The 27,751-nt window shown below is 39.4% G+C and overlaps 1 protein-coding gene across 1 annotated transcript; it reads left to right on the top strand.

Annotated features, from left to right (window-relative positions):
* Nucleotides 1-310: 310 nt before the first annotated feature.
* On the top strand, nt 311-27,258 carry LOC105390994 (chondroitin sulfate synthase 1). The gene is made up of 6 exons (XM_048628489.1): nt 311-1,337; nt 21,424-21,564; nt 22,969-23,149; nt 23,576-23,733; nt 24,358-24,559; nt 24,904-27,258. Exons 1-6 carry the CDS (start codon nt 603-605, stop codon nt 26,073-26,075), a joined length of 2,589 nt encoding a protein of 862 aa, XP_048484446.1. The 5' UTR covers nt 311-602; the 3' UTR covers nt 26,076-27,258.
* The last annotated feature ends 493 nt before the right edge of the window (nt 27,259-27,751 follow it).

Genomic DNA, 27,751 nt, shown 5'->3' with positions numbered 1-27,751 from the left:
CAATTGCTAAACTGTCTTTATCGGGCTCACGTTTAGTAGGCCAATGCTAAGATGTTGACAAATTACATTACACACGACGTGACACGACAGTTGCCGTCGCACTTCCCGGCGCTTCCTGCCGCCGCCGCCGCCGCCGCCTGCAGCCACAATGGGTGGCCAGCACTATGGGCATTGTCCACACCAGACACGCTCGCTGAATGGGACAAGTTCATTCAAATTCGTCCCATATTCTTCAGGTGAACAGGACGCAGACGGTAGCGGCGCGGGCGCGCGACAGAGACGGCGCGCGACGGTCAGACGGAATTACCGCTGCTCGAGCGTTGTTTTGAGGTAGTCCAGTTAGTCGGCGCTCGGCGCGCGGGTGCCACGTGCTCGCCTGACGTGGCGCAGATAGCCGCGATAGCGATAGCGCCGCGATACTCCGCGATAACACTCGGCCGCCGACGGTCGTCGCCATGTGATCGCTCCGATGGGAGCCGAGCAAAAAATCCGTCCGCCAGTGCACCCCTGTGAGACACAAAAAAGGGATAAAAAGGGTATTCCGGGAATGCACACATGTGTAGTGTGCGGGTAGCGGGCGCCACTTCAGACTCAGTGCTTCGATGGCGCGGCGTGGCAAGTGGGCCGGGCTGGTGGTGGGACTGGCGCTGGGGCTGGCGCTGGGCGCGCTGCTCCGGCGGGGCGGGCGCGCGCCGGCGCCGTGCCGCCCCGCGCCCCCCGACCCGCTCGCGCTGCTGCAGCTGGCGCCCAACGAGACGCGCGACAACTCGCGGCGCGCGCTCGTGCTGGTGGGCGTGATGACGGCGGCGCAGTACCTGGACACGCGCGCGCGCGCCGTGCACGAGACCTGGGCGCGCGACCTGCCGGGCCGGCTGGCCTTCTTCAGCTCGGAGGGCTCGCGCGCGCCGGGCCTGCCGCTGGTGGCGCTGCGCGGCGTGGACGACAGCTACCCGCCGCAGAAGAAGTCGTTCCTGATGCTGCTGCACATGTACGAGCAGTACGGGGACCGCTTCGAGTGGTTCATGCGCGCGGACGACGACGTGTACGTGCGCGGCGACCGGCTGGAGGCGTTCCTGCGCGGCGTGGACAGCCGCAAGCCGCAGTTCATCGGGCAGGCGGGGCGCGGCACGGCGGCGGAGCGGGACGCGCTGGCGCTGGCCCCGGACGAGAACTTCTGCATGGGCGGGCCGGGCGTGCTGCTGTCGCGCGCTGCGCTGGCGGCCGCGGCGCCGCACGTGCGCTACTGCCTGCAGCACCTGCTCACGAGCCACGAGGACGTGGAGCTGGGCCGCTGCGTGGCGCGCTTCGCCGGCGTCGCCTGCACCTGGAGCTACGACGTGAGTACCACATGTACCTACTACTGCTAATGCACAACACAAGTCTACTCGAGTGACGTAGCACCTGTTTTGTATTTACGCTCAGCGCAACATGGGCAGCCAGCGACTGGGATTCTATCACTTCATTTAACTTCACATTTCACTTCATTTATGGACGGAAGTTCGCGTTTGTTTGCATATTTTCCGTTTCATTTCTTCCGTCTTTTGTTTGCATAATATATTCAATGTGTTCATCATCGTATCGCCAACTTTTAATTAGGCAGTGTCAGTGTCAGTCGACACTTCCATTAATTGCGACATCGTTATATGATTTGCATAATAAATGAATCATTAGATTGTGTGGGGTACACGACGGCATATCCCAGTAATCTACTATCCACCATCCGTAATGCATGTTCGGTATCGATTACACACCTACATCTGTTACGGTCTATCAGATTGATAATTAACATGTCATAAAATGTAGATCGTGCGATTGTTTCTCGTAACTCGTACCTACCTAACCGCCACGATCGTTGCCAATTCAGGACTATTATAAACCTGCAATTAGGCCGGAGAGTCTAGCCTTTAGAACCCTGTTATTATGATACCGCTCCATGTATTTAGGCAACTCAAAACGAGTTTAAAACAAGGAAGGATTAGGCCAGACGTAAGAGCACTAATTGCGCACAGAATAAATTGCACATTAGAGTAGTTACGGGGTTCTTGCCCGCAGCCACTGGTCCGAGAGAATGAGTTTTCTCACGCGCTTCGTGTTAGCATCTCTATTAAAGACATGTGTAATTAAAACTTTATTAGAATGTAAAACCAGTGTAGCTATTTATGGAAAAGATGTACCTACTTAAACATAAGTACTTGTTGTGAAAAACTTGTCTATAGGTTCCATAGCGTACAAATGTACAAATAATAATGAATGTACCAACTTTTTCTTTTCCTATTGTCCCAAATATAACTGACGTTCTTCTTCAGACGTTCCGCTGCAGGATATAGGCATCGTTCTATCAACTACAGCTAACAACAACATTTATCAACAATGTTTGTATATTTAAATTTTTGAACAGTCATTCAATTTACGGATCCCAAAATTTGGGTGTGATATCAGGTAGTCCATCCATTCTTATATCATAATCTCTTAGATTTCATGTTTGCTGCAGGAAATATTATGGTTTTATGTTTTATTATATTAATATTTTTTGTAAACATGATTATTTCTGTCAGGTAGTGCATATATGCTAAACGATAGTATAAATAAATGGGTTTTATTTCCCCTGCAGACCTGATTCATTGCATCATCAAAGTCCTTGGCGTCAACGACAAACTTGAGCGTTTTACAGGCATTTTCGCAGTGAATTCTATTTAAGGTGACCGAGATTTTTTGACGGTTTTATCTAATCTTTGCCCTCGAAAGAGTGACGGGTTCGTCGCAGTTACGTGGCTGCACTTGGGTATCGAGTATCTGCATGGTCTGATAAGGCACTTGTCTTGAAGCTGGTGATACCGGCAGCCTAATTGCTCATCCTCTTTTACTGTTTAATTTATGACGACCATTTATTTTGATGATTGTTATTTGTTTGAACTTGCGCCGCTGGTACTTCAACTGCAATGTATTGTGTAATAATAAATTTTATAATATAGTGCTATCCTTATTTGGCTCGAATTAAATATACGTACTTACTTACTTAAGTATAGGGTAGCAATGTTAGTGCCTGTATATAGTTACGAATTCCAAATTCTCACTTTAAACGTCAGTCTAAGCACGTTACAGTATCGTCGTAATGTTTTTTTTTTTAAATTACCTATAACTTAATGATATAATTAACCTATCATAATGTATACGAGTAATGACTAGAATTATTATGGAGATTGTGTCTAGTCTAGAATAAATATGAGGTCCAGCAATTAGTGGTTATGTCGTTACCGTTTATACCTAATATTATAAGTATTCAAAAAGCTTACGATTTCTATAAAATTAGGCTTTAATCTTGATCTCGCCAGGCGCACCGCAAGGTGCGGTGCTATCTCCCCCTCTGTTCACCTTGTACCTCGATGACCTTGCCAACTTCAGCAGCCAATTTATAGCAAAACGCGGATGAGATTTCAATTGAAATCGAGAAGAGCGAAAGAGATAGACGAAATGTAAGGCATGTGATAGGGCCAAAAAACCCTCAGATCAAATGCAACCGGTTCTCAAGTTGCGAACTGGAAATGCGGGGTTCGCGTCCACTTTCATTCTACGATATTTGAATTTGATGTTAACAAAGCACCTAAGGGTCCAGAATATCAAAGTTTTTGGTATAGCTACCTCGGTAGGTTTGTAATACTCAGTAAACCGTTACTGAATCACAAAATCCTTATCTCATTTACAATCGCCGCTACTTCAGGTTTGCTTGATAAATTGATAAATAATAACTATGAGAACCTTTTTGTCGAGAGTTTGCGAAAAACTGAATTAATATGTACCTAGGTACTTAATAGTGGTAAAATATTTAGCTGAAACGCATTGAGTAGGTATATTTAACTCAATGCTGAACGCTGAAACATAACATTGAAGTAGCAATGATGTTTGTTTGTTTAATATTAATTAGCTGCCACTGCCACTGCCACACACACTCACATACACGTTTTATCTCTTTTTTTTTCAATATTATTCCTCATTCTTCTGACCGTACAGTCTTCTTTCTGGTAGTAGGTACCTCTGAAGGCGATTAGGAAGGAGATTATACTTTAACCATATATTGAAGATAATATGTCACCTATCGATTGCGTTTCTAGTTAAATTAGGTACCTATTACTAATGTGATAAGATTACATTGACGTTTTTATAAGTACTTACACATGGATAGTAAATTGTATAAGGTATATCCCTTGATAGTGGATAATCCGAATTGTTATTAGACGGTACCTACAGTGAAGGTCTTAATATACTTTTTAATAATAATATCTATGTATAGTTTAAATTTACATTGATTCAATATTTGTAACACCGCTTTATCGGTAGTTAGTATCTTCGATATTTTCAATTTACTTAAGTACCTACGAGTACCTACACATATAAAAGTTACCCAGTAAATTATTTATTTATTTATTTAACTCTTTATTTAATTATTATGATATCAATGACATACGGCCTATAAAATCTATAAATATGAGTACATATTTTTATTATCTACCATTCTGCATGTTGGTTACTTACAGATTTAAATAATACGTAATGTTTCTTATAATTTCCAATAATGTAAAAAACAATACTTATATCCATTAATAAGATACCCTGAGAACTTAACTTGCCTTAAGGTTTCTTTTATTGAGGTGCCTATCATAAACTCGTAAATTATACTTACAATACAAGACATCCTTGGAAACTTGATAAATTACATCCAAAACGCAATACTAATAGGTTCCTTCTACCAACTTAATGATATTTCGGACAAGTTTTTGTAAACATTGACGTCACTCGGAGTTAGATAAACGCGGTGGTTTGCGGTTCACACCTCTTGCCTATTCTTCGTGACCTGCAAACATGTCGTCATTGTCAAGTCAAGACGGCATCTATTTGTGAATTTATCCGACCAAAACTTTAGTGTTATTGGCATCCAGTAATCGTCCGAAGTTAGTATTCTGACAAGAGTAGATTACCAAGAAATGTCAATTTTGGAATGCTGAGTGCTGACATAATTTGAGCACTGGTGAAAGATATTATTATGATTGAACATCGTACCGTAAAAATGAAGTCTACTAAATTATAATTTAATAAATCATCTTAAGGTTACTTAAGTTTAAAGTGAAAATGCTAAAATGAGTGCAGTTTTATTAAAAGGAACTTCTATCCACTTTTCTTGGATAACCTCATAAGTAACACATTTTAAAAAAATTGTAACAAGACAACAAAGTTGTTTCAGTTTTCGTAGATTTGTAACATATTAGTGAAATCTCCTACAAAATGACAGAAAGTCTGTCAGTTTGAATGACAAGAGAAAAACTTTACTCAGAATTTGTAATAATTCATGGAAAGCCGTTACTTTAACAAAGACATCCAACATAAAAAGCACTTGCCTTCTTTGCTTCTGCATATCCATCCACCTTGTATGAATGTACCTCTATACTTATAATAGGTGCCTATGTATTGAATTATGAGCTTTTATAACAAATCGTGTCAGTGTGCCTTGGAGTGTGTCCATACATATAGGTACTTACTATGAGAATTCAATGACCGCCTAATGACATGTTTTGCCGTTGCTGCTTAATATCTAATTCCATGTCGAGCGAAGCATAAATAAGTAAGCATTTATCATCATTTAGATATTAGTATATCTGTTGTACTTATCTAATATGTTGATATACTTACAACTTCAATATTTCTGTCTATCTGAAGTTGCAAAAGTTAACAAAAGTTGTTCAGCATGACCCTTTGAGTCACCCCCTTTTAGCTTAATACGTACCTATACCGTTTTTGCATCCTGGATAATATCATGTAACTCAGTAGGTCTAATCTGGCTGTTATCCACTCTAAGATCCTTTCCTTTTTTACAATCTCGAAAATATCTCAGTGTGGATAATACAGACAGATTAGACCCAGTGGATATCATATTCCATAATGAATATTTAATTCTCATAAGGACACAGTGACATATGACCACAACTGTCATCCCGATCCGCTTTTTACGTAAACTTTATATCAAAAGCTATTGTAGCCATTGTTGGTTCAAAAATAAGCCATGCGGAAACTGTTCCGGATTTCTTGCCACGTGGAGGCCGAGGTACCATCAATGTAAACCGGCTCTGACCCCTCGGTAATAGAGTTTGTAATTGCATTCGTTGTTTGTGGAGTAAATTCACCTCTTTAGGTGCAGTTCAGTGACCCGTCGTGTCAATTAGTTCTCGATCTGATAGCTGTAATGGACTAATGAGTGACTCACTTTATCTCTGTTCTCTTCGATTACACTCGTAGCCTGTAATACCTATATATCTATGCCTGTAATGCCTATACAGAAAGGCGGAAACTTATAAGCATTTACTTTTTCATACTACTACATACTACTACTTAGGTACATAATTACTTCCCGAACCAGAGAGGTGAAAAGCGCAGGAAAAATATCAATAGTAAAGTAAGCTTTTACAGCTTTCTGCATTCGGCCTAATGTAAAAATGTATGTCAAAAAATCATAATATTAGTATACATAATATTATTTAATCATCTCTAACGTGGCAATAAAGAGGTCACTATAACTCTACCTTACGTAAACCGAAGTTTCAGGGCGCTATCCCCATTGCTGGTTGCATTAATCGTAATCGTATGACAGCCTTGTCAGTTGGCCCTCCACTCCAGTCTTATACCACCCAGATTGTTCATTATCAAATTACGTAGATAGCTGCCCAGTACCCAGCATACTACATAGTTTCGAAACAAATGCTCCCCTCTCGAAAGTAAACAAACAGTGGGTATCGTAAAAGTAAAGTACCCCTAATAACATGGCATGCAGTGTAGCCGATCTGTAGAATCTAGGCTAGTGGTATAAGGTAGATGCAGCTTCATCTAAGTGCTGGGTCCGTAAGTGGTATAATTGAGTTAGTGGCGGTGAGATGGTTAGTAGGTACGCTCGGCGGCAGGCATCGCTATCATATGCCTAATTTAATAATAATTATAAGAAAAATAAGCGCGCGAATTAATATTTTCGGAATGAAGCGAATCCATAAGTGAGGTGAGGTTTATAAACGTTTGTTGGGATGAGATTTGTGATTGTTGGGATATGGTATTTACCTACTGAAAATCCGTTTTACAGTAAGTACAGAATCGGAATATTGGTTTGGGTTTTAATGAGTAGGTTATCTATGAGCTAACCGGCTGTAAGTGTTAACAAACGCATTTAGCAACACTTACCTACACACAGTGCACGTCACCTTGAGATTGGGTATTTTTGGATTAACAAGTGCTCAGTAGGAGTTACTGCGGTTTTTATTATGTAAATACTTGGCTACGTGAGAGATTTCTCAAGATTTATCGACTGGAGTGCTTAAATGTTTACTGTGCTTCTATTTTATAAGTACTTACATATATTTTATATACTTGTATGCATACAATTATTTTATATTCTCTGTGGCGGAGCTTAGACGATTTCCCACCGCGATGGTCACTTCGGGTTGGAGGGTTAATAATATCATCATATATTATTTCTAGATGTGCTGGATCTTGCTTACAACTAACCAATTTAAGTAATTAACATTATTTATTATAAGTACTTTCATTAAAATATTTTTCGGGTACTTTCTCTCAAGCACCCCGTTGATGTCTTTTGTATGAAGGGTGCCAAATTTGGGATAAATTTAGTAATATTTTGTAGAATAGCAATCATTATTATTTGGTGACAAGACGTGTCGGCAGGCGATAAACAAATGTTTTATACAACAAATACTTAATACATTATTTATTCACATTTCGAAGCAGGTTAGGTAGGTAGGTTAGGTTAGGTAGGACTTCCATGAAAACTGTATAAGGTAGTTACTGTATTGTACTTAAATATGTGTACACACGAAGTTGATGCTCGATCTGAAAATAATGTAATATTTAGTAAAATTACGTAGGCTAGGCATGAATCACATGACATTACATGACCCAGTATTATTTTGCTTGCTGGCGGAAACTCTAGCTAGACGATATTGCAAAATTCTAATTTATTTACATAATTATGCCTAATTAGCTGCCTACCTGGCTAGAATACTTATGGTGTGATTCTAGTGTCCCCAATTACAAGTAATACATATTCTACATTACAGACGGTGTTGTCGGTTGTCAACTGTATTTAGTCTCGGTCAATGACTCGGATATTGCTCGAGTTGCAAATAAAAACCTGTTTCGTGCCTCAGCTACTGCGATCCAAAAAACTACGAGATTTTTATTTTCATAGATGTTTGTAAATGTGCCTTACACCAAACATTTAAACGAAATTAAATCTATTGCTCTCTTGCTTTGACAGTATCTTGACTGGGCCGGACCGTAATAGATTTAATTTCGTTTGAATATTTAGTGCAATGCACCCTAACTCAATCACATTCGATCTAGGTACGAATTACACAGGAAAAGCTCCTTGAATGTATGGATTTTCAGTAAAGTAACAGGTGGTTCAGCTGAGAAGTAAACTTACAGCATGACCATAAAGCAACTTCATAAGTATAAGTTACATTCAAACTGACTTTCATTCCTGAAAACTCTCAGTAATTAGACACTGAAAGGCTGTTCAACGTCCATTTGATACTGAGAAGTCGTTTAAATTGCTAACCTTGTGTGTGTGCGGTTTCACAGGAAAGTCACATGAAAGTCGAATCAACAATTAGGGGTCAATATCACACATGTGGGTACTGGAGCTCGGGTTGAATATGTAGGTCAGTTCAGTAGTAAAACAATCCTGAAACAATCGCTCAATCAGGTTTGTTCTCATATTGTAGATTTTATCGTCTACTGTGGGATATGTAGGCCTCTCCTAAGAAAAGCCATTATCATCCTCGGCCTTCCTCTTCCTCATCCAGTTATTGCCGATACCGCCGTCAGTCTGCAGGGTCATCTAGACGTTACGTTTTCCTAACACACAGATTATGTGTGATGATACTTACACTTGTCCAAAATTAATAATGCACATGCAGATCTTCACATGCGAATCATTAAATCGTAAGAGCCTTAAAAATAACACTTGCATTTTGCACCTTGTTCGAAAGAAATAGGACTCAATATCATGTGTCACATAATCGAAAACAATCGATATGTCAAAGATTTCTATGCGCATTATCAATTTTGGAGCACCTGTCGGTTTCAATTTGTTTACTTAAAATGAGATGTTAATTAATTAACTTAAGTATTTATGTTAGTTATAGTTATAGAAAAGGGGAGGGCAACCAGTGCCCATTCGCCACTGCGACCTAAAAGATCTATTGTGACTCCCCTTGCCGAGTCAAATCTCACTCTCCAGGCCCAGGTCTTTTATAAACCTGATGATTTTACCGGGAGGGAGAGACCTGACATCTATGGGGGCTAATTTGTAGCCGCCCAAGATTCTGTTTCTCTTGTGAATGATGGCCTCACATTCACAGAGAATATGCATGGGCGTTTCGTCCTCTTCATTGCAGAATCTACAAATTGGAGTGTCGGACAGACCCATTTTATGTAGGTGACTGTTCAACCTACAGTGACCTGATAAGGTTCTTGTCAAAACCCTTATCTGGTTGCGTGTGAGCTCCAAAACTCGACGCGTAAATTTCTGTGAATAGCCCACGATTAGGGCTCTTGCATGGTGTTGCCCTGGTACATTATTCCAAGCTTCTAAGCTTTGGTTATGTGCCCAGTCCTTGATCTCGCGACGTCTGGTGCATTTTGGTAGCCCGATGATGGGCTCGGGGCCCAACGGTAGGCTTTCTGCTCCTAGACGTGCGAGCTCATCTGCTTCCTCATTGCCATTGATGCCACAATGCCCGGGCACCCACCGCAGGATCACTCTGTTGTTAGCGCCAATTTTGTTCAGGATGAGGATGCACTCCATTATAAGTTTGGAGTTAACTTCTGCAGAAGTCAATGCTTTAAGAGCAGCTTGGCTGTCTGACAGAATAAATATATTCCTCCGAGTGAAGGCTCTGTCCAGGTTATCGTATGCACATCCAATGATGGCATATATCTCGGCTTGGAATACGGAGGCAAACCTTCCCAGGCTCGCATATTTGCGTGCTCTTGGCCTTTCTCCGTAAATGCCTGAACCTGCCAGGCCTTCTTTTTTGGATCCATCGGTGTACCACACAATGTCTCCCGACCGGAAAGTTTGAAGGGCCTTATCATCATTCCACTTCTCCCTTTCTGGTATCTCAACTGAAAAGAGCCTTGAAAAACAGTACTCCGTTTCCATAGCGTCGGAAGGCATCGCCATGGCATGGGTACTGAGAAGCTCTCGGTGGAGCGAGCTGAACACAGCCGAGTGCCATCGGTTCCTGCCTCCTTCAGCAGCCCGTAGCATAGCTGATCGAGCCTCTTTCTGCACATGTATGTGTAAAGGGCTAAGATTCAGCATGGCTTCCATCGCTGCAGTCGGAGTGGACCTTATAGCTCCAGTGGCCATCAGACACGCTAACCTTTGAAGACTACTTAATAGATCTTGACAGGTTTTTTGTTGGGTTTTCCTGTGCCATACTACGCAGCCGTATGTTACCATAGGTCTCACTACGGCTTCGTATAGCCAAAGAGTTAACTTCGGCTTTAGGCCCCATTTTTTCCCAACTAGTCTACAGCAAGATCCCATAGCGCATTTAGCTTTCTGGGCTATGTACTGCAGATGTTGATTCCAAGTCAGCTTCTGATCTAGGATTACACCAAGATATTTGGCTTCTTTGGAGAAGTTTACCGTTTCCCCAAAGAAATCAGGTGGTCTCAGGCCATCTAGGATCCTTCTTCGGGTGAACGGTACAATTATGGTTTTGCTGGCATTTACAGAGAGTTCATACTCCCTGCACCAGCGCTCTACCATCCTTAGGGCTCTTTGCATCAGATCTGAAATCGTGCTGGCACTCTTGCCTACGATGGTTATAACGAGATCATCAGCGTAGCCCTGAGTGTCGAAGCGAGCTTCATTGAGCTCGCAGAGCAGGGTGTCGACAACAATGGACCACTCCAGGGGCGATAGTACGCCGCCTTGGGGACATCCTCTTGTTATTTTAACCTCAATACTCTTGTCCAGGAGTGTTGTTTTAACAGTCCTGTTGGTTAACATCGATTCTACCCACGTTAGTGTTGTGTTATCGATGTTTTTGTCCCTCATACATTTGAGAATGACATTCGTCGAGGTGTTATCAAAAGCGCCCTCTACATCTAGAAAAGCACAGAGGGCAATTTCTTTGTCCTCTAGTGCTTTCTCAATCCTATCAGTAAGTTCAATAAGGGCAGTTTCCATAGATTTGCCCTTCTGATAGGCGTGCTGCTTCACATGCAGTGGGTTTTGTGTGAGGTAGCCCGTTCTAATGTGAAGATTGATCACCTTTTCCATAGCTTTGAGCATGAAGGAGGTGAGACTTATGGGTCTATAGGACTTAGGTAGGGACTTGTCTCTATTTGGGGATAAAGGTCACCCTCACCCTAGTCCATAGGTGTGGCATGTATCCCCAGGCATAAGAAGCTCTGAAGATTTTTACCACAATTGGAAGGATAATATCACATGCTTCTTGTAGTAGTGCTGGAAATATATTATCCTCTCCCCCGGTTTTAAAGGGCATGAAGCTTTTGATTGCCCATCTAACGCGGTTAGGAGTGAAGACCTGTGAGGCTTTTCTCCAGTCCTCATTACTTGGCCTGATTTTCGTAGGCTGCTGCCCTGTATGTGCATCAATGTGCCCATCCAGCGATCCAGGAAAGTGGGTCTGTGCAAGCAGCCTAAGAGTCTCCTCTGGGGATTCAGTAAAGGTCCCATCTGGTCTTTTAAGCAGTCCCAGATTTGCGGAAGGCGATTTAGATAAAATCTTTTTGATTTTCGCTACATGAGGGGCGCTTTTTACCTCCTCACAGAAGCGCCTCGTAAGTATTTATGTTAGTCCTTAAATAATAATATTTTCATTTTTTGCGCATGCAAGTTGTTAAAAGTTATACAATAGTTCTGTTGTAGTTAGAAATATAGGTACTATACATTCCTATAGCCCAACGGTTATTAGCCCTTGGCAGACATAACTTGCCGCCTTACCATTTATTTTACTTTCGTTTGGTTATTTACCTATTTTATTACCATCTTCTGATACTGTGGTCTTCAAAACAAAAAAAAGTGTCGTAACGTAATGGAATAGTAATTTCGTGACATATGGTCATTGTCTACGTGTATGGTAACGTAATGTCTGAGTGCATTTTATTATCGCTCCTGTTGTAATGGCGGTAATACTTACTGTGTCTGTCTTAAAAGCTTTTAGGAAGACAAGACAGGAAAACTATGTACTTAATGTTAAAAGTACTCGTAGCAACTGTATGGATAGATGTTTGTTACAATTTCACGGTCTTTCCGTGAAAGCAAGGGGCCATTTTGATGATAGGATACTTTTTATCCCGACATTCCCCTGGGAAATGTTTTAAGGTAAATCGAAGCTGGCAATAACTAGTGTTTCGTCACTACCTGTTGCCAGCCTGCTATTGTAAATGTTTATTAGTATTTTTGTTGTTGTTTATAGTTTTATTAGGTCTCAAACTCACAATACCGGTTTATTTTCTGATGTTCAAAGCCAAACCCAGACGCCTGCTGAGCACATGTGCTCTGATATTGTGTGGTGCTTTTGTTTTTACTCAAAGGACCAATACGGAGGATGCAATTTGCGGGATTTTTTGTGAGCTAATAGCGGTCTCCTTACATGAGGGCTCCTTGAATTCAGGCGACGACGCGACGTGCGGGTTCATCGGGGTGGCTCTATATAACGAAAAACTAAGCTTCGAAGCGTTCTCGACTCGTTGTATTAAACGTGCCGTTTGCACGACAGTGGTTGTTCGTTAGTTTTTCGTCAGTATAGAGTAACCCGCCAGGTCAATCCCCTCTGAAATAACCTAAGAAACTAATTTGTTTCAACTTTTAGGACTTTAGCCATGTTGCGTCATTAAAATTTATAAAGTCCCATATGATGAGCAATTTTGATTTCCAAATACAGTACGTAAGCGTCTTGTCAAAGCTTTTTTGAAAAGGTCAATCAATTCACAAACTAGGAATATTGAACTATTGGTTACCCTAAAACAACACTAAACTTATAGGTACTTATGTATAAGTAGGTAATTAATATGTGACTCCGAAAATGTCTTCGCCGAAATTCGTCGTGTACTTCTCCGAAATTGATGGGCAGTGATTAGCGCAGGTCATTCACCCCTACCACGCGATCGCGTCTCTTGTCAAACTGATTGCGAATTTCTTATACACCGCCACAGCACGGCTACCTACAGTATAGTAATTAAGTACTGATATAGTGGAATTACCTAGTTCAGCCCACATAAATCATTCAGATGTATGTGGTTTAGACTCTGTCAACATTATCGTCAGCCCATAATCCGAAGTGTGTATTAGTTTGTTTTGAATTTCGGTAAGAATGATTTCATTTTACAATAAAGAATAAAGCTGTTTTTTTTTGTTTTTTAACAGACCTCAAAAAAGGGTGTGGTTTTAATTTCGTCTGTACTTATGTATTATTTTAAATGAATTTTATAATAATTTGTTCACTGCTAAGAGTGCTATGGGTGCTACAACACTCTGTCCCCGGCCCGGCCTTCCTCTTTTACTATTTTTACTGTGTTTGTGTTAAGCTGTGTCGATATTGTGAGTATTTGTGAGATGAGATTATACCGCTGGATGATTGATTGATTTCAAATACACCGGGACCGGGACGGACTTATGTGTCTCACTGATACTGTTGTGAAATTAATTACTACTTATGTTAATTATGTACATAGGTATCTATGTACCTAACTCATTGAAACACACGCTTAGGTAAAGTACCTCCCAATTTATGACTAACGTACAAATTCATTTAGAAAAATAAATACTCATAAATATTTGTGAATTAACTGGCCCTATCTGTAATAAATAACGTCATGATCAATTGATAAAAACACACCTAGATAAGATAATATATACCTTGTGTAAATCGCAAATACCGGATTCAAGTACAATCCTAAGGGAGGGTCCCCATTGCTGTATTGCGTCGTCGTCGCAGCGTGTTGTCGCTGCCATATTATAGTATTTCTTTTACTAAAGTTCCTTTGGGATGACGACACGACGACGCAACGGACCAATGGGGTTCACCCTAAATCTATATCTACGGGTTACAAAGCATTCTACAAACTGTAATGACATGATACATATTAAGTATTTAGGTAAGTATATTATCATAGCATTAATCCATATTTTACCTAAATACTGTACATCGTATTAATTAAATCCTGTTGAATAAGTAGTAATCTAATCTCTTTACGAAGGTCAAGTCTCTTTGGCGCTCTTTATACTGATTATAGGTACCTACATAGAGGTATAATAATTATAATATACTAGCTGTTCCCGCGCGCTTCGCTTCGCCTTAAAAAGTTTTCCCGTGGGAATTCCGGGATAATAAGTAGCCTATGTTCTTTCCCAGGGTCTAGACCATATGTATACCAAATTTCATTTAAATCCGTTCAGTAGTTTTGGCGTGAAAGAGTAACAGACAGAATATTAGTTAGGAAGGATGTCACTGTTAACGTTCATTACTCAATGTAAAATAATACCTATATACCAATGGATTATACACTCGCCAGCAATGAAATCGCTCCACTTACAAAATGCCGATGCCGACACCAAATTGGCCTCAACTTTTTAAACATTAACCTAATTTAAAATTTGAACACATTACATTTTTAGTTGGTAATAATCTGATACTTCTATCAATATTGCAGACGGCGGCGTCAGCTAGCTTTTTCCGCATAGGAGTAATTTGGTGCTATTTTCACTGGAACTTTTTCATGAAATCAATCAAATCAAATATTCTCGTCTACGTATTGCAATATTTCCTTCAGAATAATTATAGAATAGAATAATTATTTATTCAAAGAAAACAACTTATGCTATTACATACATCCCACAAAACCAAATTTTAATATGGTTTGACTGTGGGTAAGGAGTCGCACTACATAACAAATTTATCATAGCTTAGCTCATGGCGTGACAATCTCGTTCGTTTTTTCGTCGATTTAGGGCCAGTTTTTTGATCCCTAGTTAACTCTACCATTAGTCAAAAATGGCTACCATTAGTTAAAAACCAAGAAAATTCGTATGCAGCTGTCATGTTCGACAAGTGACTTGACTAATGGTTAAAGTTGACCACGGATCAAAAAACTCGGCCTTAGAGAGCAGCTACCCTTGTATTGCTTAATGTGACATTTTCAGGAGCTAAATTTTTAGAAAGTTTAGAAACTATATTTTTATATAAGTAGGTCAAGATACTTATTTTTTATTGCATTTATACGTAGATTTGCTTGGTTTTACAGCTTTAACTGCATTTGTTTTATATGTACTCGTACTGTGATTAGATTTGCTTACGTTGTTGAGTCATCCGTGCATGTCATGTATTTACATTTACTTATTTACCTGTCCTACCTACCTATAGCTACACAATACCAATGTTGCATAGGTATGAAATTATTTAGCAAAACTGCGTAAATGTGAATTTTTAATTATTTATCCTCATCGGTCAAAAAGTGATTAGGCCGAATATCTTTTCAAATGACACATGTACATGCTGTTTAGTTAGCATTTTTTTATATCATCAAAAGAAATATTAAGGCAGATATTTATTCAGATTAGCGAATCATTTGGCGAGCAACTAGCAACACAGGTTTTTCAGGTCTATCATAGGAACGCCAGTACTTAGGGAAGGTCCAATTGATATCATTTAAAATCGATGACTTGAAATTTACGTTCCCAATAGGCAAACAGTTTGCCGCCGACTCTCTTAAATGCCTATGCGCGATGCCGAGTCTTCACAGTTTGCTAGTTTGGCGCTTACACTAAAAGGGCCAGCTGAAAACCAGCGCTCTGGACAGCAACCTGTTATGTTATGTTATTGTTTGATTTGTATTGTAATATTTTTTGTTTTGTATTGTCTTCTATCTGTATTGTTTTATGTTGATGTCAGTGTGTCAAATACTTAAATATTTGTATAAGTACCTTTATCTCCACGCAATTTGCAGCGTTAAACGCGCCTGGTAACGGGCGAAAAGTTTCCCTACTGGGAACGCAGTCTAAAGTACAGTGTTACTAGAAAAGCCAATTTCGCAAGAGAGATTATGACCCTATAAAACGTCCAGTACCAAGAGGTAATAAATCTGGCTATTGTGCTGAAGGATATTAAAATATCATTGGTTGGAGCAGCCATGTTTCAATCTTGACTGGGGAAAACACCTATTTGTCTTGGAATCTTGTGTGTGTAGGAAGTTACCACCTGTTCCGATGCTATACAGAGGCGAAAAATACTACTCTCTCCCTTTAGAGTTTTAAATAAGGTCAAGTTAAGAATAAGGATTTTCTTAAAATGTATTAATAGATATATTTTATTTTAAAATGTATATAGATATTCTATGTATCGTTTCTACGGGTCTATTGAGTTACCTGAATTAAATTAGTATTATTTAATTGTTAAATACCGACGTGAAGGCCACTTATTAGGGTTTAAGTATTAAAAGTTTATTTTTATCTCTTTAACTACTTCCTCGAACATTCGCAAAAATTCGCGTGCAGTTAATAGATTTGGCCTATAAGATGCGGACCTCTAGAACAGACGAAAGGAAGCACCCACTTGTGACCCCAAGAACTGTTTAATAATAGATTCAGACAGACAGACGGACACGGACTCGGACGAAATGTCATCGCCGTCACGCGAGGAAACGCCAATCTTATGATACCACTAATTACTTACAGCGTGGTTGTTATTTTGGGTTCAGTTATCAAATCATCAGTGACGGAATTATAAATTATATATACCTAGTTTAGATGGTATGATAATTTGTGTTCTAGTTGTTTCGATTTGATATGGCTAGAGTAAGTATATGCTATAATAAAAATAAAACATGAATGAACTTTGTATAATAGTACCCTGATCCGGAAAAAATGTAGCTCATTCTATTCTATAGAAATGTACGAAAAAAAAACAGGGCCACCGTGTTCAGGTTTGGAACTTAGGTAGCCAATGACCCAAGCATTAAGTATATTGAATTTTCTTAAGCCGTATTCACAACACACACCCGAGTCCGCGTTGTTCTATCATCATCAGCCTATAGCAGTCCACTGCTGGACGTAGACCTCTCCCAAAGCACGCCACTGGATGCGATCTTTTGCTTTCCGCATCCAATCATAACCAGCCACCTTTGTTCTATGACAACTAGGGCATGCAATACCGGAACAATTTTCAATACCGGTATTGAGTTCCGGTATTACAACTCAATACCGGGATCCCGGTATTAATACGGTATTAGACTTCCTTGTAATAAATGGCAAATACTGTGTTTAAAGGTCGTATACGTCAAAATAAAACAAGAAAATGCAATCATATTCGTATTTTGTTGTATATTTTTACGAGAATTAAGTTTTAGTGTTTAAATTTTAGAATAAATTATTTTTTTACATCCGGTGTCGGTTTACGCATGGTCAACAGTAGATTTCTAGCAGCCAAAAACTGCATTAAACGGTTGGTAACAAGTGCGCTTTCACAGTATACGAGTATAGGAACACAAGGCTAACTAAATCTTAATCGCTTTATTTATAGCCTAAAAAAGTCCGATTCCGGTATTACTTCAATACCGGTATTAACTTTCAATACCGGTATTGAAAAAAGCGGGAATTTTGTCCGGGATCCCGGTATTACGGATACCGGTATTGCGGTATTGCATGCCCTAATGACAACACATAATAAAATCTGTGTGTAGGTGTCTGACAAGATTAAATCATTTACGAATAAATATCGAGCTAATCAATGTCATAAAAAACATCCTGTTTATTTATTCAAAACATCAAACACACGATGAACGCGTGTCTAGTAAATTAATTAGTTCTGTCTGTCCATCTAATACTTAATACTTTTATACGTGTCGGAACTATTCCTTGGATTAAACTGATTAGCTATAATTTATGATTACTATAGGATTAAGGGTAGATAAGTAAATGTTAGAATTAGTAATACCTATCGTGGATTAACAATATGACGTAAATGTAATTCTATGATCCTAGGAAATATACTGTAATAGATCTAGATAAGTACCTTAATTATTTGTCTAGGACTGAAATACAGGTCTACAGCAGACCATATCGTCACATCAATTCTTGTTTTTACATTGCAGCTTCGCTTCAATACCCAGACATCTCGGGTTGAACTCCTATTAGGTTATGAAAGTCTCTCATCGCTAACTCATTGGTATGGTCAGGTACCTACCTAGCTCCCAGTCTGTCTTATACCATCAAAGCAATTAATCACGAAAGATTCATATCCGTCCTTAGAATGGGAATGACTGGCGAGATCATTGTACGGCAACAATCGTGGTAAAATGTTAAAATTGCTGAAATTGGATTATTTGCTCACAATAAAGTGGAGTGGATGGAAGCTTAATAAGTAAATTAGGTACATGGCGTCGATTTGAATAAAAAGTTTGTATTTAAATGCCAAGGTCTTCGATAGTTTTTAAACCATTCCAAGAAATTAAACCTAAGTACAGAACAACATGGGTTCGGGTGTTAGGTAAATGTACAACGAGTTGCATTAAATCGATAAGCAGTTGTTTGTCTCGTTTATTATTTATAGCTACTTATTTTCTAAAGAGTTCTCCTGCGACCCGGTTCGTTCCGAGAGTGAAACGGACGAAGAGTGAAACAAAACACTCTAAATGGCGAGACGAGTTTTTGTCAAAATAACCCATTGTGTGCTAATGATGACACAATGTGCGTTTAGTAAACCTAACTGACATTTAGTTTCGTATTCACTTTCTACAAAAATAACGGCATTGAGATAAATCAGTATCAAAGTTCGTTTTAATCTGTATCTATAGGATTTTGTAAACGCGTTTTTATTATACGCAGGTGAGTTTGCCGATTGTATCTAGATCTTATATAATACCCAAAAGGAAGCCTAAGTACAACTTACTTACCCTTAACTCTAAATAACAATATTAGGGAGCGTCTATTAACATTCATATTTCTTGGATTTAATTTGAAAATATACTTAAATAGGTACCAAAAAATATTTCGGCTCAGATTACGAAATACATGAGCACAAATAACTTCCATTATCCGAACAGCTCATCCGGGTTTCGATCTAAAAGCCTCGCCAAGGAATGCAGGCTGTGTCCACTGCGACCTACTCCACATCAGGTGATCTCTGCCAGCTCCTTACCAATTTCCTAGACAACCTAGTGCTTCTAACTAGTGCCTAGCCCCCGCCCACGTAGTAGGTACTTTCACGAAGGTCTGGGCCAGCACTGTAATAAATTACCCGGTGGGCACTATTCAAACCTGGTCAACTGAATAGAACATGAAGTGTAAATAACGTAGCTGTTTTAACATCTTCTACTAATAAATCAAATCATAAGTACTTATTTAATGGCTGTGAACCGACTACCTATGGTAAAACTAATATATCTTAAACATTTACTAAACAGGAAAATTCAAATAAGTATTCAGAACCATAATAAAATCGTAAAAACGGAATCTTTCTTTGAAACTCTATATATATATATATATATAAGATAATAAGGTCTAATAAATTGATTTCATCTATAGGTAATCGCCGCATTGTTCTCATACACATAATGTGAAAAGTTTTTTTTTTATAATCTCATTTATTTTATAAGCCATACAAATGTGAAAAGTTTGTGTTAGTTAAATTTAAGCATACTTATTATTCTATCATTTAAGTAATGCCTTCTGACTAAGGCCATACATTGTAACAAAGTCCTATATTCTAATATTACAACAAATAACATAACACATAAATAAACGTGTAGTTACAATTTACAATGGTGAAATTGCCAGAGCCAACGATTTGATTTAATAAATACAATGAAAAGTGACAAGAGTTCATTTGCTCAATAAGAAGTAGGTACACGGTTACTCTCAAGTGTATGTTATGTTTATCTAATGTTAATATGGGATCTACCTAGTAGTACCGCTATATCCTTGGCAAATTATAATATATTTTCTACAATGTTTCAAATCATCCGAAGATAGAAAACCCGTCAATGATGCAATCCGAGTCGTGAACCGATTTTGATATTTTTTAAAAATTAATAATTAACACTCACAGTGAAAATAAAAGCGGTTAATATCATCATCATTACCACAAACTTTATTAAGTAATCTTATTAAGATGATTGGGCTAAAAATATCTCGCAAACATACTTATTTAAATAGGCCAATAGGTCACTCTTGGTTCTGGATAGTTTCCTTAGCAAATTGCAACATGCCTTTTGTTTATTTTCCTAATCTAATAAGCTTCTTACATCGAGAGTTGAAAGAAATAGCGTACACGCATAAATGTATAATTTTTCTATTTAGGTATCCCTGCTTGTATTTTGTTTATATTTATATCTTTATTAATTATTTCGTTATATATATTGCATGTGACCGATGACTTTGACCCCGATCCGTGTTTATTAATATTATGAAATTGAATGCAGCAGTGGCATAATAAGTTAGTCATCCCACTAAACTACACCCACAATTATTAAAAAAAATTCACTTACTGTAATTTTGTACCTACCTACTACCTACTGACATAATATATCATAGATATAATATATGTAGTATATATACCAACGTATTAACTTATTTATTAAGTACTTACTCACAAATTGACCTGTGACTTATGTAAACATCGTTATCAGTGTAGGAATAATTTACTAAGTGAATAACTTATATACTTAGTTCATAATAATATGTAAGTAATGTATTTACTGTGTTGTTTTATATATAAATACTTTTGTGACAAGTTCCTGATGCGTTGCTATGGGTGTCTCGTAGTTAGAGCATTCTAACTGAATACATCATGGGACCATACCTACATGAAAACATATTTCTCGTGACCCTGATTATACCTATATAGTATAGCTGGATACATTATATAATATTTTCCTTTACAAGTACAATAATATCTTAAACGGTCAAAGTGACAAGGCTAAGCTCGTAGTCATAAAATTATAAACTTATTTTTCACACAGAAATAAAAAATCTACGTTATTCTTATCACACTAGGAACGTAACGAATATAATACATTGGGTTTGTAAACAAATTAGCTATTACGTTGTGACATTATTTAATCATTATCAAATTATTTTATTAAGTTTATGAGGGCCTCTCTGACCCAAAAGTTTTATATAAGTACCTAGGTATTCTTAGTAAGTGGTTATGGTACTTAATGCATTTGGTTTGATCTAGGTCTAGTCATACTCGACGAAAGTAGATACAGTTGATAATCCGTCACTCGGTAAGACTTCTCACCCCTACTCCCTACTCCAGCAAAATTTAAAATACCTGTACATAGTAACCAGCCATTATAGCTCTAACCTATAAAACTCCTTACCCTCCACAGATGCAAACCATCCTGCACCACAACAGCAGCGGCGCGGCGGCGTACACCGGCCGGCTGAAGCGCCGCGAGGTGCACCGCGCGATCACGCTGCACCCCGTCAAGGACCACCGCTACATGTACCGATTGCACTCCTACTTCAAGGTACGGCTCTACTGTAGGTACACCTAACGTACGTACATCATTATACTAGCCTATAATCATCCACAGCTGGACATAAGCCTCTCTCAAGGACCGCGGCAACACTCGGTCTTCGGTCTTCCTCATCCAGCTGTCTGTACTACGTAGTATACACATTTCTGAAAACCGCTTCCAAATTGGTTCAGCCACAGCCAATCAGTGGATTCGGATCAATGGCGCATTCTAGATGCAAAATCAAAATAGCTTCGTCATCCACTGACTCGTATTGAAGCACCCTGTAGACATTATAGAAAGGTTTTCATTGGGATTGTCCATAAGAATACGCAGAACTGTGCACAAAAAACCATTTTAGTAATTAAACACCTCCACGTGTTGCGCAGACACACACGGTTAGTGCAAAACGCGCAAGCTCATCCTCATTCCTCTATCTGCTGTTTGTTTAGTACAAATATTTACTGGCAGACGGTCAGGGGTGAATGACCGCGGCTATGCACACTTTTCATGGTTTACATAAGTAAGCAAATTTTTGTCTCTAACTAAATTGTTGGCTAACATAAAACAACAAGCGAAAAGTATATAATAATAAATAGAACGTGCACCTCTGCCTAAGTTAATAACGAATACCCTATATCGCTTGTTTTACTAATTATTGAAAATCCGCCATTGTTAACAACGCCGAACAACACCATTGCTTACTTTAAAGTAGCTACAAAATTATCTGCAGTCCTTCAAAAGTTCAAACGTCTCACTCGAACAGTTTAGTACATTTTAACTGCGGCCGTGAAACTAAACTGAACGTCACCCTTTGATCTTGTGGTACTTGTGTATTCTTACATCTGGTACCTTTCTATATTCGTTTGTAAGTTGTGTGATGTTGATATATCTACCTATAGATATTAAATAGAATGGAGGGCGGGCCTTTGAGTTATGTCGTAGTAAAATAAAATTTATTGGGCTATTCACCTTAGTTGAGACGATTAGACTGGCATTGACGCCGTTGTGTATAATGGGTATAATGATTCTAGGTATATCAAAGATAACATAATATAGAGCATACGATATTATAGAACAAATATCTACCTACTTATATTTGATTTCAAATGGTTGCATTCCTTGCATGGGTATGAGTAAATTCATGCGTACACATGCATATATACTATGTTTGCCATGAAGCTCACAACGTATGACATTACATTATTAACATAACTCCTCATACATCATCATAAAATACTCATCGTCGTCGTTTAATTTCTAGAAGCGTTCGCTTCCCCAACCAACCTCTATCGGCACGTCTAAAGTTGTCGCCCGACCCAACTATCATCAGTTCTTCGGCAGATAATATCACCAGCCAATTCATCTGGAAAAGATAAACTCACATGACACTCAAACCCGTTTCTCCCCTTCCAGAACCTCCGCATCCAAGAGCTCCGCGAGCAGTCGGTGCAGCTGCACCGCGACATCTCTTCCTCACTGAAGGCGCTGGGCGTGGCCAGTGACCATGCCCAGGGGTACACACTGCCCGGGGGCCTGCCGCTGTTCCCCGCCAAGATCGGACAGGCGGGGTACTTGGGGGATAATGAGATTTTAGGTATGTGTTCTATTCTATTCTTTTCTCTGTGGGGCTATAAGGGGGGCTGCACTTGGCTATCTCGAATGGAACCTTTGTGCATATCCCCTAGGTCTAAACTGCCTTATTAGGTATGTATTATAATATATGTGTGTTGATGGAGGGTCACCTTGGATACGAAAGGCACAAAGCTATATTGCCAGGATTTATTTTCTTTGGTGCTGTCGTGTCTGCTGCTGAGTGACGTAGCAAGTTTACCTAATATTATGTAGGTACGTCCGGCGCACTCTGCGGGCTGACGTGTACGCTGTGTGTACGAGTTTCTGAACTATGTCCACAAAACCAATGATGTACTAGACTACCATGAAGGGTAGAAAACTAACCAAAAGCCTAGTTTAAAGCCAACAAAGAACCAACCTAATCCACCCCAATTTCTCCAAATTCCAGGCGCCCCAGTCGAGCTGGACCGTTACAAGCCGGCAGACTTCGACGACGTGGTGCTGTACGACTTCGTGAGCAAGTCCATCTACTCCACCACGCACCAGAACCCCAAGAGGAAGATCGAACTGCCGCTGAAGGAAGCCCTGGATGACGTCATCAGAGAGGTACGATCGATGCCATCAGATCATTGACAAAGGAATAAAGAGAGGACATGGCATATCCACGAAAAAAATGCGCTTACCTAAACTTTGGTGTCAATTAAAATGGCGGCTTTTTTCTTGAAAAATGTAAACAAACAAATTGTTTGACAGCTGAAGTACCTTGTGTTTGGATGTCAATCAACATGGCGACCGGTCGCAATGTTGTAATTTTAGGCAAAGACAAAACTACTGTTGTCCTTTTTTACGTACGATAACACCAATAGGTTAAAAAGAGACGACGATATATTTTTAAGTACCGATTTTTATGCCAGGTCCTCTCTTTATTCCTTTGTCAATGCATCAGATATTATAATTGCGGCTAAATGTTAAGGTGTATTGGTTTCTTTATCTTTGCCATAGAGATAGATGAGAGCCATGTTGACGTAATGGATAATAGATCTTTCTCCCTCTTTTGAACCATCGAGGGTTTGTATGCTGAGTTTACAATTAAGTATACCACTTGCGTGCTCTTACAGTGAAAGAACACATATAGATTCTAGACGAAGTAGACATTATCTCAAACTTATCTAAGTATCCCTTCGTATTAACAGTCATCATAATTAACAACAAACACCCTACAATTTCCAGGTAATGGAGATAATCAACCAGCCGTCCCGGCAGCGCGGGCGGGTCATCGACTTCAACGAGCTTCTCTACGGCTACACCCGGCTGGATGCGCTGCACGGGGCGGACCACGTGCTGGACCTGCTGCTGCAGTACCGGCGCTACCGCGGCCGCAAGATGACCGCCGCTGTGAGGAGACACGCGTACTTGCAGCAGAGCTTCACCGGTATGTATACTGGCTTCTGCTTCTTAGCGTACGGTTATACCTCTAAACGCTAGAGGTTGATAGTTCTTGATTCCCAGGAACGAGATATAGGCAGTTAGATTTACCTCAGCCGTTAGCAGCTCTGGATGCGCTGGAGGTAAATGAGGAACAGGTACTTAGACTTCTTAATGCCTTTGGAACAGATAAATCACTGGTTTCTGTTGGTGGTTCTGAAGCGTAGAACCATTTGACTGCTGGATGGTACAAGATGAGAGATATCTTTTGCAAATCTAGAACACTATTACTCCCTTGGTTCTTGGACAGGTACATCTATGGTTCTCAAATGAACTCTTGTATTTTTCCAGGAATGGATATTAGAGAGCTGCCCCTGGGAGACCCGCCTTCACCTGACGGCGACTCCTACCTGGAGAGCACCGGAGCCGCCAGCAGAGGCGACGTCGACTACGAAGACTTCGACGAATCCAACAAAGAACAGAACGGCTTCCTAGATTTAAATAATATTAACAAGCCCCTTAAAGAAGCTTGGGAGAGTGGACTCATGAAACTACAAAATAATTTGCCCAAAGCACTCACGTGGGGCGCAGACAAAGAATACCCAATCTATGATAGAAGAATAAACTTCATTCTGCCGCTAGCGGGCAGACTGGACATATTCATTCGATTCATGAAGAACTACGAAGATGTAGTCCTGAAAACCGATGAGGCTGTGACACTTATAGTCATACTCTACTTAGATGGTAAAAACCCTATTGATTACAAGAGGTCAGAGAATTTGATAGATTATTACAATGATAACTACTCGAGTGATAAACAAGTGAAGGCGGTTAAGATGGGATCCACAACGTTCTCCCGCGGCGCCGCGCTCACTGAGGGCATCAAGCTGTGCGAACCTGAAGACCTCATGTTCTTTGTTGACGTCGACATGATGTTCAACTTCGACACTCTCAGAAGAATCCGCATTAATACTATCAAGTACTACCAAGTTTACTTCCCAATAGTGTTTAGTGAGTACAATCCTGACGTAGTGAACGGTGAAGACTATAACAAATTTAAAGGTGATAATGTAGATACAAAGACAGATTTAGGTAGATACGATAACATCCCGACCGAGGGCAAAACGGAGCGTGAAGTCACAAATCTTAAATACACAAAGCGCATCCATGATGATTTCGGTTACTTTAGACAGTACGGTTTTGGTATATTAAGTATTTATAAGAGTGACTTTGAAAGTGTGGGTGGTTTCAATTTGACTATTAAGGGGTGGGGGATGGAAGACGTTCAGTTGTTCGAGACGCTGATCAAGTCAAACTTGACGGTGTTCAGGATAGCTGACGACAGTCTGGTGCATATCTTCCACTCGGTGGACTGTGATAAGAGTTTGGAGGCGAGTCAGTACACCATGTGCCTGGGGACGAAGGCGTCGACGTACGGCAGTGACAAGCACATGGCCTATTATATGCTGAACCACCCCGACGTCCTGTGGCCACCAACCGAAGACAAGAAAGGTGCTAGCTAGTACAGGGACTGCTTAGGTTTTCAATTGTGTGTAAGGTGAAGAGATTAATTAATTTATTCCTGCGCTTTTAATGCCAATTCCTTAATTGTATTTTTGTAACTTAAACCTGAGATTGTTGTTCCTTTGTATATGATATGTTAAGAAATATTACGAAGAAAGAATTAATGCTCTTAAATGTTCCAATCTACTCATTGCATTTAAATTTGGCTTTGCCTGTTTTATTTCTAAAGTATGTTGTAGTTTGGTAAGGACGGTGCTTTTATTTAATTTGACTGTATCGAATTGAAGAGCTTGTAAATTATACTGTATTTTTTGTCTTGGTAGGTACAGGTTATTTTAAAGCATTTAATATTATGTACATCAAATAGCTAATGTTCCTATTGACCTAATTAGGTAGGTAGGTATAAGTTTTAAAACATAATGATATTTAGTTACGTTACGAATGTTACGATACGAAATATCCTTAATCCAAGAATTCCAATGTGATTGATTTTACAATGATACAAATTACTTATATACTTACCATTTTCCGAACTGCTGGTTATTTTAGTTTAGGTTAACGAAATCTTGAATGCCTTCTACTCTTGGTTGTGTATAAAAATATGTTGTTAAGTACTTGCAATTTTTATTTTACTGCTTATTCTTATCTTTATGTCTAGCCATCTTGTGAACAATATAATAATTTTCATTACATTTAGGTACAGGCATTATGCCATCCAGATATTTGATCCCCTGATTTAGGCAATTCGACTGTAATGGGGACCAGACACGGCCCTTGCCCATGCACTGTGGTGGATATCAACTTATGGCAAGGTACACTGCATAGGTCATAGCTATCCTTAACTAGTGTATCTTATGCCTAAACACCTTTTTACCATATTTTAACATTTATATCAATGGTCACATTTTGTCATAATACTTAGGTAGTTAAGTAAGTAATTGTAAATATTTTGTAATATATTGTGCTCAATAAGTGCCAATTTAGAAAATAGATAATTATTAGTTAGCAAAACAAATTGTGTCTGTTCGTACAAAAATGCGCTCGGAAGTATTGTTATTTGTATATTAAATTTTTGATATTAATATTTGTACCGAAGTGCCGAAATGTAATAATATAATTGTGAGTCGAAACCAAGTTAGTTGCATTTTATTTTATGTATTAAATAAATGTATTTTTTATAAATATGGATTATATTTATTTTATGCTGTATTCCGAATGTCCCACAAATAGTGGAAAGGAGACGAGCAATTACATTTTTGTGAATTTCGAAAATTCACAGAACAAAAGTGGTTTAGATAGACCTCATGAGTAAAGGCGGCGGTTCGCTAATTACGTGACACCCTGTATGATAAGCTTATCACAGACTTGTCGTCCATTAGCTGTCTACTACTGTCGGTCGAATGGCGTAGTGGTTAGTGGCCCTGACTGCTATGCCGACGGTCCCGGGTTCGATTCCCGGCTGGGGCAGATATTTGTTTAAAGACAGATATTTGTACTCGGGTCTTGGGTGTTGATATTTATATTTAGTATCTATCTATCTATGTATTTGTGTAGATATATCAGCTGTCCGACACCCATAACACAGGTTCTGCCTAGCTTGGGGTCGGATGGCCGTGTGTGAGATGTCCCCACATATTTATTTATTTATATTATTATTATTATTACTACGTATACG

This window comes from Plutella xylostella, chromosome 21, assembly GCF_932276165.1.
Source record: "Plutella xylostella chromosome 21, ilPluXylo3.1, whole genome shotgun sequence".
Taxonomy (NCBI): Eukaryota; Metazoa; Arthropoda; class Insecta; order Lepidoptera; family Plutellidae; genus Plutella; species Plutella xylostella.
Note: the sequence above shows the minus strand (reverse complement) of the source record. Positions and strands in the feature narration are given on the sequence as shown.